Genomic DNA, 13,303 nt, shown 5'->3' with positions numbered 1-13,303 from the left:
ATGTCTGATTTCACACCAGATTCCATATTTTGTTATTTCACACGTCTTCACTGATGTGCAGTGTAAAAGCTCAGAAATCAAATTGTGTGGGTTTGAATCCCAGCTCCACCGTTTACCAGCTGTGTGAACTCAGGAGCTTTCTTAATAGCTATGAGCCTCAATTTTCTCCTCTGTAAAATGGGGACATGGCACCAACCACCTGAGGACTGTTGAGATAATGACTGTTAAAAGGGCTGCCTTAGCACAGTGCCTGGTAAGTATAAACACTCAGTGCACTTTAGCTATAATTATGATTTCAGTTTACCATCGCAACATTTCATGACTTTAATACATCATGTTTTTAATATATCATCACTAACATATGAATGTTTCAACCTTTCTAGCTGCTCTTCCTTCTGAACAATTTTGAGAACAATTGTTCTAAAAATTTCCCACATCACACACATGCTACCATCACCACCCTCACCCTCTCGTATTATCATCTTCAGAATTATTCCCGTTTTGACTTAACCTCTATCTTATGTAACTCACCACATTCTAGCTAAATGGGTGTATGATGACTGTCTCTTCTCACACTCACAGACATGACACATCATCCCAACATCCCAAGGACAATACTGGGCTCACATATAGATTTTTGGACTTCTTGGAATTGTTACCCACGGTACTTATCGGGGGCAACAGATTGTTACCTCTCTAGCCATGGGTGTTTGCTCGGAATCCTTCATCAATCCGTATGCATAACTTGAAATTCCATTTCTGTCTCATTGCTCTAGATGTAAATTTCTTGTAATTTTAAAAAATTTCTTTCGTGGAATTTCCTGTGGAACCTGCAGCCGGGTGGAACCCACCTCAACCTCCAGTGCCTGGCACCCAGTAGGTGTTACTCCTCCCAAAATTGTTAAATGGATAGAGTTATACCAGCACAGTAAAATTACTCTGGCAAACACCCATTTCAGGACGGTAGCATTGATGGAAAGTGTTTAGGAAAACTTATTCATACTACCAGGCTTAATTATTTTTTCTTCTCTGAAAAAGGCTCAAGGTCTATTGCCAGCAAAGAGAGTACCCCACTTTCAGACTTAAAGTTGTGACAATTAGAATCCCTTTAACCTCTTTCCCTAACCATTTCTCTCTTTTGTTCAAAAAATTGTTGTGTGTGTTTTTTAAGAGAAGTCACAACTACTTGCCGTTGTACTGAATTTATAATTTCTTGCTGCTTGAAAAGCCCCTTTTCTTTTTCCCACACCCAGATGACCTCTGAAATAAGACCGGGAGCTCTTGTTTTAAAACCGTCTTAAGCATACTTGATTCTTTGTATACACGAGTTTGTCTCCCTCGGAGTGGGGGAGAATATCCACTTATTCCATTACACTGGAACTTCTTTTGGATCAGTTCCTGTTGGTGGCAAATCTTTGCCTGCTGAGGGTGGATTGAATTTTTTGGAACAACCAAAAGCCTTTTTTCAGAGCATCCCTGATGACTAAGTTTGGAGATCAAGCTGGATCAAGCAAGACCATATGACTTGGGGTCAAAGTCAAACAAGGCCTCTCTGTAGAGTAATGAGGCCGAGTGGCTTTGCTATGTGGCTCTGAAGGTGTCTCTTGAGGTGACACCCACAGAGAATGCTGAGGGTTTCGTGCACAGTCAGTGGACCCTTGCTGGCTCCCTTGGGTGTCGGTGAAAGTGATGAACAGGAGACAGTAGAACTGGGTCCCTGCTGCTTCTACTCGCTGGCGTCTGTGAATCCGAGCAGCCTGTATCACCCTAGACCCCGGTTCCTCATTTGTGAAACGAGGACCATCATATTCTCCTCCAGTGTGGTTTTTAGGATAAATTTAATACCGAGAGTAAAATACTTTGTCTAGTGCATGGTGCCTACTGATGCCCAATGGGTGTCAGTTCCTCTTCTCACTCTTCCCCTTCCTTATCTTAAATGAGGCCTGTGGTTTGAAGATGCCATTTCAGGAACGTTTGCCCCAAACTCACTCATGTTTCTTAAAAAACTACAACCACAAAATTATGTCAGGGTACTCTGCGTGCTGAGTTTCCTTCCACCTGGAGCCGTGTGTTTAATGGAGAGAAGAACGGATGGAAGAGATGAATAACCTGACCACCACCTAAAAAAGGATGCCAGCAAGCCCCGGAGAGACTGGTTCACCAGAGCTTCTGCGCATCCCACCCCTGGCCCATGGAGACCCCAGCCCCGTCTGCCCAGGCTGAAAGAGCAGAGGGTGGGATTCCTGAGTAATTAAAGGGAATTTGGAAGGCTGGGATGTTGCGGAATGTTAGATCAGTAGCTAGAACAGCATGTGGTGTTCTTTAGGCAGGCTTCGTTGAATCCATACAAAAAAAGAAAGAGGGGCTGCCTGCCGTCTGCCCATTTATCAAACAGTGAAGCTCAACTCTCACAGCTCCACAAAAGTGTTTGACTGTTTGCTGAGTCTTGCTCCAGAAATTAAAAGCTGAACAGCCTTAGCAGGGCTGAACCGACCCTGCATTTTGAGACTCAAACTAAATTGTGCTGGGCTTTCAGATTCAGGGACCAGCTGATTATTTGGTGAAAGGAAAGGAGAATCATTTGTAATTTGCAGCCCATAAGAAACACTTAAAAAAAAAGCAAACTCCCTTCCCACAGGTTTTTGTTGCGGCTGGAAGGAGGAGGTGCTGTCTGCAACAGCTTTCTTTGCTCAGAGTGGGAAAAGTCTTGACCTCCAGTTGGGCAGAGAGCGATGTGGTGCAGCAGGGCCTCCACCCATCCCCCACCCCCAACTCCTAACAGGCTTCCTTTCCTCTTCGTGCTTTATTTGAAATGACCTTTCTCTCTTTTTGGAGGGGGAGGAGAGGATTTGGCCATCAAATATTTTTGGAGAAAAAGTATTTTCACAAATGGAATTAAAGATTCTAACCACGCAAATATATTGCTTGGGAGACCATAAGATGACCACAAAAGCCTGGAAACTGGGTTTTCTGAGAATCCTCTGAAGAGCCATCAAAGGATTTGAAGGATACCTCTGTCGATGAAGAGAATGTGCTAGAAAAGGGTGATGCTCCTGGAAGACTTCAAGCGGGGGGCAGAGCCTGGAAGATAGGTTGAAAGAGTGTCACTATCCCCATTTGATAGATGAAAAAGCCTGATGCTCAAATGGAAGAAAGAGGCACAGGTCATTTTTTGGCTCTCCAATTTAGCACATTTTTAAAAAGTGGTAATACCCTTCAATACTTGATGGGATTGGGAGAGGAAGAGGACGACGAGAGGTGAGCTGGAATGAAGGCAGAACCTGGTGGGTTTGGACTTTGTCTGGAGTGTTCATGAAGGAGTGGTTGAGGTGAGGCATGCCTGGCAGCAGGGGCAGTGAGGCCATTGCAGCAATCCAGGTGTGAGATTATGGCCCTGGGGCCGATGGAGATGGAGATGCGGGGAGAATCAGGGTATATTCACAATAGAGGGAGGATGGAACTTGGTCACAGACTGGAAGTAGCAGGTGCACCGGTTTGGAGAAGGAAGAGCTCTTACCTGGTCAGGGGATCAGGAAAGGCTTGGAAGAGGGTGTAAGTGGATCAGTAGAGATTCATCCCCACCTCTGAGAAGGTGCTCATAGTTCGTGCCCTGCCACTGGGAAATCAGCAGCAGCATCTCTTTTTTTTTTTTTTTTTTTTTTGCGGTACGCGGGCCTCTCACCGCTGTGGCCTCTCCCGCTGCGGAGCAACAGGCTCCGGACGCGCAGGCTCAGCGGCCATGGCTCACGGGCCCAACCGCTCCGCGGCATGTGGGATCTTCCGGGACCGGGGCACGAACCGCGTGCCCTGCATCGGCAGGCGGACTCTCAACCACTGCGCCACCAGGGAAGCCTGTGCAGCAGCATCTCTTATGAAGGACAGTGTGCAGGCTCCCTCTGTCTGACCACACCTGCCTGCTCGATGCTGTATTAGAAGAGAAGGGAGTTAGAAGAAATGTGGCTAGACTTAAACATCCCTGGTAATAAAAGGGAATGAATGAGTCATCAGGATAATCACTGGTCATGATGGGCAATGTTTATTGAACCCTTACTAAATGCCAGGCACTGTTGCTAATTATTTACATACGTTTACTGTTATAATTTTCACAAAAATTCTCTGAGGTAGGGGTTGGTATCATTCCCATTTTACAAATGAGGAAGCTGAGTCATTTGAATGTTAAATAACTTGCCCAAGGGCCCCAGAATAACAAATGGCTGAGCTTGGATCTAATCCAGGTAATCTAGCTCCAAAGCCCTTGCACAGAACCCCTCTACCGTACTGCCTCTTCACAAACACCATCGCTGTACACACCAAGAAAGAGGCCCATTGGTTGTGTTTTCACCTTGGCAGAAGGCCCCTCCTCCTAAGTTTCTGGCAGATCTACGTGGTTGTCCTGGGAAGCAGCACTTAGCGTCATCCACTTGGCAAATGAGTAAAGGGTACTCTCCAGGCCAGGGGTCGGGCTTCATGCCTTCATTCGACAAACATGGACTGAGCTCTTCGCATGTGCCCTGGGCCATGTCCCTGCTCTCGTGGAGCTTATGTTCAAGTGGGGGGAGATGTGAAATAAGCACTCAGAGAGTAAGCGAACGAGACAACTGTGGAGAGTGCCAAGAGGAGGACAGAAAGCAGGGTCGCGTGCTGAGGTGCTGCTTGGGTTACTCTGCACCCGCTGGTCAGAGAAGGCCTCTGGGCAGAGGGACCTTGCCCAGAGGCCCGAATGTTGTAGGAGAAGGAGCTAATCTTGTGACGATCTGCGTGAAATTGCATTCCTGATGGAGAGAGCTGCGGTACAAAGGCCCCCAGTGAGGGGGGGGAGCCTGGCATGTTTCAGGAACAGGGAAAAAATAAAATAAAAAGCAAGCCAGTGTGGCTGGGATGCAGTGAGGAAGGGCGAGAGTCGGAGGAGAGGAGGGCCAGGAGGCAAGCAGGGACCGGGTTACAGAGGCTGAGGTGGGGGTGAGTACCAGGTGCAGCGGAAGCCTTTGGAGGGCTGTAAACGGGGGTAACAGGTTCTGGATGAAAGCGTACACTGCCTACGTTGTGAGGAGTGGGGGTGAAGCCCAGAGCAGCCAAGTGAGACCCCCCTGAGGATCCAGAGCCCCACCATCACTCAGGTGCTCCCCTCCCGGCGTCCCCAGCACCGGTGGTCTTCTCGGGGTTTCATTCTTTAGATGGCTGTTTGTAAACTCCGGCACTGTGCCCCCAGCTTTTCCCAGTGCGTAACTGATTCTTGTGTTGACTTACAGATCATAAGGCAGCAGTTTCCCCAGTTAACCACCAGAAGACTCGGAACCCGAGGACAGTCAAAGTAAGCACCGACAGCCCTTCCACCTGCAGAGTGCATGTCCACGGGCCTCCAGTCAGATCGGGACCCCAGGCCTTTCATCCTGAGCTCAGTCCACAGGCCTGGGGGGGAAGTCTGTGGTTGGCGGGAGTGGCCCCCCCTCCCAGGAGCCCTGAGAGAAAGGCCGTCCAAAAGGCCAGCTGCTTTAAGGAATCCGACATGGTGCCACCCTGCCTTTAGTTGTTTTTGTGAAAGAGTCTTGGGCATTCTTTAAAAGGAGCGCCTTGTGGTTCCTTGACCAATCTCCAGGTTACTTGGATTGTTTTGGTCAACAAACTCTCTACTCTGACAGTGTCCAGTCTGCCAGAGAAGCAACCCTGTACCAATCCCTGCAAGGGAGATGGGGTGGAAAGCTCCAGCCATGCTGTGGTACCCAGGATGTACTGCTTCCCATTCATCCATTCGGTCAACCAACCAACCAACCAACTAATGTTTGCTTCACATTTTCTGCATGTCAGATAAATGGTGCTAAGTGCTGCGGACACACGAGCAAACAGGTTTCTGCCCTCCTGGATGGAACATGTATTCTCCAGGGGAAGACAGACAAAAAAAGATCATCAGATTGTGAAGAGGGTTGTCCTAGAGAATAACAAAAGGTTGGTCTGGTTTAGAGAGGGTAGCCCTGGAAGGGCTTACTGAGGAGGTGACCCGAGGAGTGAGAGGCTGTGTGGATGCCTGTCTGCCAGGTGAGAGTCAATGGGAAGGGACTCTGCCTATTTAGCCTAGGCTTCACTAAAATCTGGATTTATAGAGACTTGCCTCGAAGGGTGTTTCAAAAAACTGTTGGAAGTGACTAGGTGTTCCATGAAGAAGGTCTGTTGGCCATGTAAGTTTGGTAAGCACTGAGCTAAACAGGGTCCTTTATGCAGGACTTGTCAGAACCTTTATTATACTACTGTACACCGTGATTCCACTAGAGGGTGCCTTATTATGCAGCATTTCTAAACGTTTTTACCATGCTGAGTAGCAGATCAACACATACTGACTTATAAAATAATGAAACTTTTTATTAAGAAACAACCACCACATAGGACTTGTAAGACTTGTCACGAAAAATGTTTCAAAAGCAGCATGTCCAATACTGCCCCCTGACTCTACCCCTGGCCATCCCCAGGCAGTACATTCCCATCCTCCAAGGGTGGGTTTAACTTTGGAGCCAAATTAGGTAAAGAAAGTGGAAAGTGGATGATCAAACTGGGGAAAACCCTTTGTAGTAAAGTTCTGAAAATAAACGAGGCTCATTTTTTTCATGTGGCTCAGAAGCTCTGGGGGCAATTTCCAAAGAGACTTACAGAAAATTTTTGAGCAAGGGACATTTTGGAATAAATTTCTAATAATTTTTCAGGGTGACTCCTCTCATGAACAAATCTCATTCATAATGAAAAATTCCAGTATTTGTTTAAAAATGAGCTTTCAGCCCTGGTAAGAGTATAGAGTAGAAAACCCAGATTCTTCCTTATTTGTTTGCTGGTGAGCACAGTGGTTGGCACACAAGGGCAAATCAATCCACAGAGAAGTGGATGGTTGGAAGACTCTTGAATGAATGGAAAGGAATTATTTTTCTCCAGCTTATGGTCTTTTTAGAGTCACTGGCTCCAATACCTTGTTGCCATTTCTGAGATAGAAGTGTACAAATAGATAGTAAAGATAGATAGATAGTAAAGATAGGCAGTAACAGTAGTAAAGATAGAACAGCATGGTTTCCCATCCTGCATAAGTTTGGAGAAAGTTTCCTTCTGTCTACATGTAAGAGCCTGCTTTTGTTTTTTTGTTTTCTTTTTCTTTAACCTAGAGGTTGGCAAATTGGGCAATATCTTCTTTAAAAATTCAGTTTCATTTTATCCTCTCCATAAGGATCCTCCAAGGTTGGTCTCACCTTCAACCAATTGAAAGGTAATAAGAAGCTCTAGTCTCCAACGTGCCATTTGGCCTTTTAGAGAAAATCCCTCAGCAAATTTACTTAGACAGAATAAATTGGGGGGGGCAGGAGACCTGAAATAGAAACCTGAGAAGTGGTCAGAGCACTAGCTTCGCTGCAGTTGCCAATTCTAGCAACATACAGTCTGAAAAATCAAGAAGCGGTCTGATCTGAACATGTTATTACTAGCTTGATCTTAAGAAAGCGTAAGGGGGGACTTTGTAAAGTTAGGGAGGCGTGTCATAACTGCCCTCCCGCCTGGAGGGGCTTCCAGAGCAAATGGAACCCGCCCCCACCCCCACTACCAAAGGAGTGCCCTCCAGGTGGAAAGGCAGTTATGACAGTTGGGAAGTAGAAGGCGTAGAAGACAGAGATCAGCTCAACACAAAGAGGAACTTTCTGATCACTGCACCAACCTAAAATGAACTGGGCTACCTTCGGAGGGTCTGAGTGCTTCATCCCAGGAGGCATTCAGATAGAGGCGAGATGTCCACTAAACAGAAGTATCACAGAATGGTATCAGGAGTGAAGGGGGAGCGGGGAAAGGGAAGGTTACCTGTGCTCAGCTCTCCTCTCCCTGGGAAGCCTCTCCCAGAACTCAGACTGCTTTCTCTTTTGTATTATTTCGTGACTGTCACCACCATATCTCCATGAGTAGAAAAGAGTAGTTAATACGTTGTACAGCATTTCTGAAAGTGAGGTCCATGAATTACTTACATTAGTATTGCCATGTGATCGTAAAAATCCACTCTGGATCTGCTAAATCAGAATCTTTGGAAGCAGGGCCTGGGAGTCTGTATTTTAATATGTTTTGTAGGTGATTCTTATTAGTAGTAAAATTTGACAGTCACTGGCTCAGCGCTTAAAAGCACTTTTAGAGGTTCAAATCCTGCCTCTACTGCTTACTCACTATATGATCTTGGGTGTGTTACTTAAATTCTCTGGGTCTTAGTTTCCTAGTCTGTAATATGGGGATAATAATTAGTTCTAGCCTCCCAGGGGTTTTGTGAGATGAAATCGGGCAATGTGTGTAAAGCACTTAGTACCTTGTTAGCTGCTGTGTTAGAATAGTAGGTAATGGCGGTCTCATAGAGCCGGGAATGTAATGCAGGGGCCTAACCCAGCAGGCTTGCTGATCTCAAATGGATGTGCATCAGAATTATCTGCGGTGCTCATTTCAGTGCTGATTCTTGGCCCCTTATTCCCTGTCCTGAATCCTTAGGTCTGGGAAGGGGCCTTGGAATCTGTGTTTTCATTACAGTCCATGAGTGGCTCTGACAAACATTAAAGTTTGTAACACCACCATGCGGTGTTTTCTTAGTGTAGCACAGTGGCTCTGCAGTCAAACCTGCTTCCTCCCCTAAACAGCTGTATGACCTTGAACAAATTACTTAAGCTTTCTTGCCTCCATTTTCTCATCTGTAGAAAGATTATAATAATCCCCATTTCATAGAATTATTTTACAAATTAATATATGTAAAGCACTTTCCAAAGTGCCCAGCACATAGCAAGTGTTCAATAGATTGTAGCTAAAACCCAAACAAAATGCAGCCTCCATCCCTCATTAGTCTTAATTGAAAACATTGCTGTTATTAAGCCCATTCTGAGTTAATAAAAGGTCCTGGTCTTTGTCTTACATTCAGTGTCAACTGAGACACTGAGTTTATCCTTTTTAAGATACAGTTCTTTAAGACTGCCATTTATTGATTAAGAAAAACATAGACCAAATGAATTTTTGTTGGTGGTACAGTTAGCAGTCATAAACACACTCTTCTTCTTGGGTCCGTGTATATAAGAGATTAAGTACAAATGGAAATTTTTTTATCCCACTTTCTGCTTTGCAAAGTATTTGACTTAACATTTTCTGTAGGAGGCAATTTTGGTTATTTTTACCTGTCTGATTGATGGCTGGCAACATGGAACTTTGGTTTAATTCTAGACTTCCAACTTGTTGAGCCTTGCAGAGGAGTTAACTCTTCTAGCTCAGGGAGGATGGGTCCAGCTCCAGTCTTTGGCCTTGGGCTCCCGCGGCTCAGGAACCTCCACCTGATGAGGGTGCATGTGGGTCTCTCTCTCTTCCTTTGTGGCCCAGGTATCATTACTACGGCATCGCGGTGAAGGAAAGCTCCCAATATTATGATGTGATGTATTCCAAGAAAGGAGCCGCCTGGGTGAGCGAGACGGGCAAGAAAGAAGTGAGCAAACAGACGGTGGCATATTCACCCCGGTCCAAACTTGGAACATTGCTGCCAGAGTTTCCAAATGTCAAAGATCTAAATCTGCCGGCCAGTCTGCCAGAGGAGAAGGTGACCACGTCTGAAGTGTTGCTGGGAGTGGGTGGTTTCTCTCTCTCTCTCTCTCTCTTTTTCTCTCACACACCACAGCGTGCACACACACACACACACACACACACACATACACTTTTATTACAGAATGGTGAGTTTAAAAATATAAAGATAGAAATCAGATTCAAGTATGGACTTTAGTTGACAATAACAATGTATCCATGTTGGTCCATTAGTTGTGACAAATGTTCCATCCTAATGCAAGATGTTAACGGTAGAGGTAACTGGGTTTGAGCTATAAGGGAACTGCCTGAACTACAAAACTGTACTACAACCCAGTACTATTCTAAAATTAAAAGTTTCTATCTCTCTACCTATCTATCTTACCTACCTTCCTACCCATCTATGATGTTGTACTGTCTCATTTCACAAGGGCCCCCTCCTCTGGATTGCTTTTATATTGGATAAAGTTTATTTTCCCATGTGCTGCAGAGGATGTGGTGAAATTATAGTCCCATAGACAAAGAAGATTTTATAGCTATAGTGAATCGGATAGTTTGGGCCATAGGGTATTGGGAAGAAATAATTGGAAACACAAATTTGGAGACTTTCCCCTGCGTGGTCACATCCTAATGCACCTATCTTGTGCTGCCCAGTGTGCCAGTAGGTGATGAGTTTCTACATATCACACTGGGTTGCAGTGGTGAATGAGACTTGAGTCCTGCTCTCAGGAAGCTTACAGTCGAGCAGGGAGACAGATGCTTGCACAAGCAAACTAAGTTTATATAAAACATATATCTAGGTTCTAAAACACAAAGAATACCTGAAAAGAATGCTTTAAATCTAAGAACTAGATAAATCCTTATTTTTTCTCAAATTTGCTTTCTTGCTCAACAAACTTCCTGTACCATTGCTTTAAAATTCTTAGTTAAATGGAGCTGGAGATGCAATTCTTTTGCTAAGCAGATTCTAGAGAATTTCCAAATGTCTTTTTGTGATTTGGGCAAAAGCACCTCTTCTTATGAGTACATGCTGGGTTTTAACTTTTCAGTATCTCAGCTGATGAGAATTTAATTCGGTAGGCCTCCACTGTGTGCCAGGTACTGTACTAAATGCTGGATACACAAGCATAAATAATATGCTATTTTTATTTTCCCAGAGTCCACAGTTTCAGGGGGTGGAGATGGGGCAGAGAGAGAAACCCATGCTTTCCATACCACAGGGTGAGTGCTCTGAGGGAGAAACACACTCAGGTGTTATGGGAGCACAGAGGAGGGAGCTGAGAGTCAGCGGGCCCCACCTAGTGAAAATGAGTTTTGTCTGGGTCTTGCAGGATGAGTAGGAATGAGGCGAATTTCATCCCCTCCACATAGAATAAATGACTTGAAATTGAAATTCCAAGGGCAGAAGTAACACGTATTAATGTATGCCTTTATTGTTGATCCCTCCTCACCCCTCACAGGTTTCTACCTTTATTATGATGTACAGAACACACTGTCAGAGAATACTGGACACTGTAATAAGAGCCAACTTTGATGAGGTAGGTCAACAAGTGTTGAGCTATGAATACTCTGCATTAAAATATTATGATAACACTAACTTCTGTTTCATGAGCTCCCTGCTAGTTGCCAGGCCTCTGGAAGCCCTTGATGTACATTAGCTCATTTAATCCTCACAGTGATCCTAGGAAGCAGGCATTGCTACTATCCCCATTTTACAGATTCTCTGTGTGAACAGCAGTTGGCATGGCTTTTTACTTGCTCTGTCTAGTGAACTGCATCCTGCCCAGTTGGCCTCCTGGGAACACAGTTTTGCCAAGGTATCATTACACCCAGAATTATACATTCAGAAAAACTAAAGGAAAGCTTTTCTTTATTTTTGATTTAAACTTTTCCTGAGGCTCATCCACTTCAGTGCATTTGGAGCTGGTTACCCTCCATTCTCAAGGTCTGGTCCCCATGTCCACCTAACACTGCCGGTAGGACCATCTTTGAATACAAACAATCTAAGAATTTCATTTCATTTAAAAATATTACAGTTAAGGAATGGGGAGGAGAAATAAGGGAGGATTGAAGCACTGGTTATATAACCAAAGAGACAATAAAATCTTCTTGCCTAAAATGCCATCCAAAAGAATCTTCCAACAGGATGGCAGGAAACCGCACATTTCACCCCATAAACCTGAGGCCTTTCTGTTGAAAGAAAATGCCTTTCAGGCAGGAAAAAAAAAAAAAATAAAGTAAACCAAAGACACCACCCTGAGATCAGGTGTGGGCATTCAATTTCAGGGAAGATAACCCAGGCTCTACAGGGGCTATAAAAATCAGTAGTTATTGGTGAAAAAGATGCTGGAGATTCCCTTTTTGTGTGTTTTGGGGGGGGGGCATGTGCTGTTGGAGATGGAGGGGAAGAGGATGAGGTAAGGCAGTGAATGCTTGTTGAGCACTTGCTGGTACTTGTGCAGCTTGTTTACAGTTCCCTCAGGAGCCCAGTGTAGCAGTGGTACCACCGTATGTGAGCTATCGCTTGGTTCTTAGACATGGCTCCAGAAGAGGTGGCAGCGTGTTGGCAGAGAAGGACTATTCTTCCTGCTCTTGACTTCCATCCACCAGATTCTTAAATTTCCCAAATTCCTTGAGTGACCATTTACGTGGAATTATTTTCTTTTTAAGGAAAGCAAACTCACTGCTTTCTCTCATATTGTAGTTTGGCTATGTCTCACGTATCAAAGACAGTGCACTGAGATCTGGGCAAACCATGACTCGTGACTGGTTAAGACAACACTGGCTTCTGTAACAGATAAGCCCCAAGTCTTAACACAGTGAGACAATACATGTCACAATCCAACGTGGACGCCCTTGGTTGGAAGGCTGGTTTCTGGGGGTGGCTCAGGGACCCAGGCTTCTTCTACCTTGTGGCCACACCCTGCCCTAGAGCCTTGGAGTCCCCTGTTCAGCTGATGGATGGGGAAAAGGATTACAGGGAAGACATCCCCTTTCTTAACCTTGTCAGCCCAGAAATAAAATGCATCACTTTTGCCCATAGTCTGTTGGCAAGAGCTGGTCTCACAGCCCCACCTTGAGGTAAGGGGAGCTGGGAAGTGTGGCCCCTCACTGGGCGGCAGCTTATACTACTAGAGAAGAGGAGCTCTGGTGGATAGCTGTCCCTCTCTGCCACAAAAGTACGAACAACAAAACTGGTGACAGTCCTCCCTTATGTTCATATCTAGCTTTGTACATCTCAAAACTTGATCATCATCTCACTTCACTGAATTCCATTCATCAATTCCAACACTTGTTGGGCATCTAATGGTGCCATATGCTGCTCTAGCCCCCAGAAATGGGGTGACAGGACACAGTCTTGAGGGAAAAAAAAGGCACGCACACCAGCAATTAGGATGCAGAATATATGGTCCAGAAACCTTGTGAGGGCTTGAGTGCTCCTGCGGGAAAAGTGCTAGACTTGGAGCTTAGGCTTGGATTCAAGATGTGGCTCAATTCCTCATCCTAGAAATGAAGGTAAAAATATCATCCCTGCCTATCCAGTTCACAGGATTACTGGAAGGAGGAGATGAGACAATGCCTGGTAAAAGGCCATACAAATGCTTGCTCTCGTCAGATACGTCAACCAGAGAGTTAAGAGAGGTCACACAGTTGGTTAGATCTTTGTCACCTAACACTGCTGGTCCAGTATTCTTTCTACCCCTGGGCAGGGGTATTTGGTGGCCATTTTTGAGATGGCTGATCAAGATGT

General features: G+C 45.2%; 1 protein-coding gene across 2 annotated transcripts in view; it reads left to right on the top strand.

Moving 5' to 3' along the window:
- The window catches only part of RFX4 (regulatory factor X4), a 165,840-nt gene that overhangs the window by 83,475 nt on the left and 69,062 nt on the right, over positions 1 to 13,303 (top strand). The window contains exons 5-7 of one of the 2 annotated variants that reach the window (XM_065886804.1): positions 5,250 to 5,311; positions 9,358 to 9,571; positions 11,013 to 11,090. In XM_065886804.1, the coding sequence (XP_065742876.1) occupies positions 5,250 to 5,311; positions 9,358 to 9,571; positions 11,013 to 11,090 (354 nt within the window). Of the gene's footprint in view, positions 1 to 5,249; positions 5,312 to 7,686; positions 7,782 to 9,357; positions 9,572 to 11,012; positions 11,091 to 13,303 lie in introns of those variants that run through there. The other variant, XM_065886805.1, reaches the window with a different exon arrangement.

This window comes from Phocoena phocoena, chromosome 11 (assembly GCF_963924675.1).
Source record: "Phocoena phocoena chromosome 11, mPhoPho1.1, whole genome shotgun sequence".
Taxonomy (NCBI): domain Eukaryota; kingdom Metazoa; phylum Chordata; class Mammalia; order Artiodactyla; family Phocoenidae; genus Phocoena; species Phocoena phocoena.
This window is presented reverse-complemented; position numbering and strand designations above follow the sequence as displayed.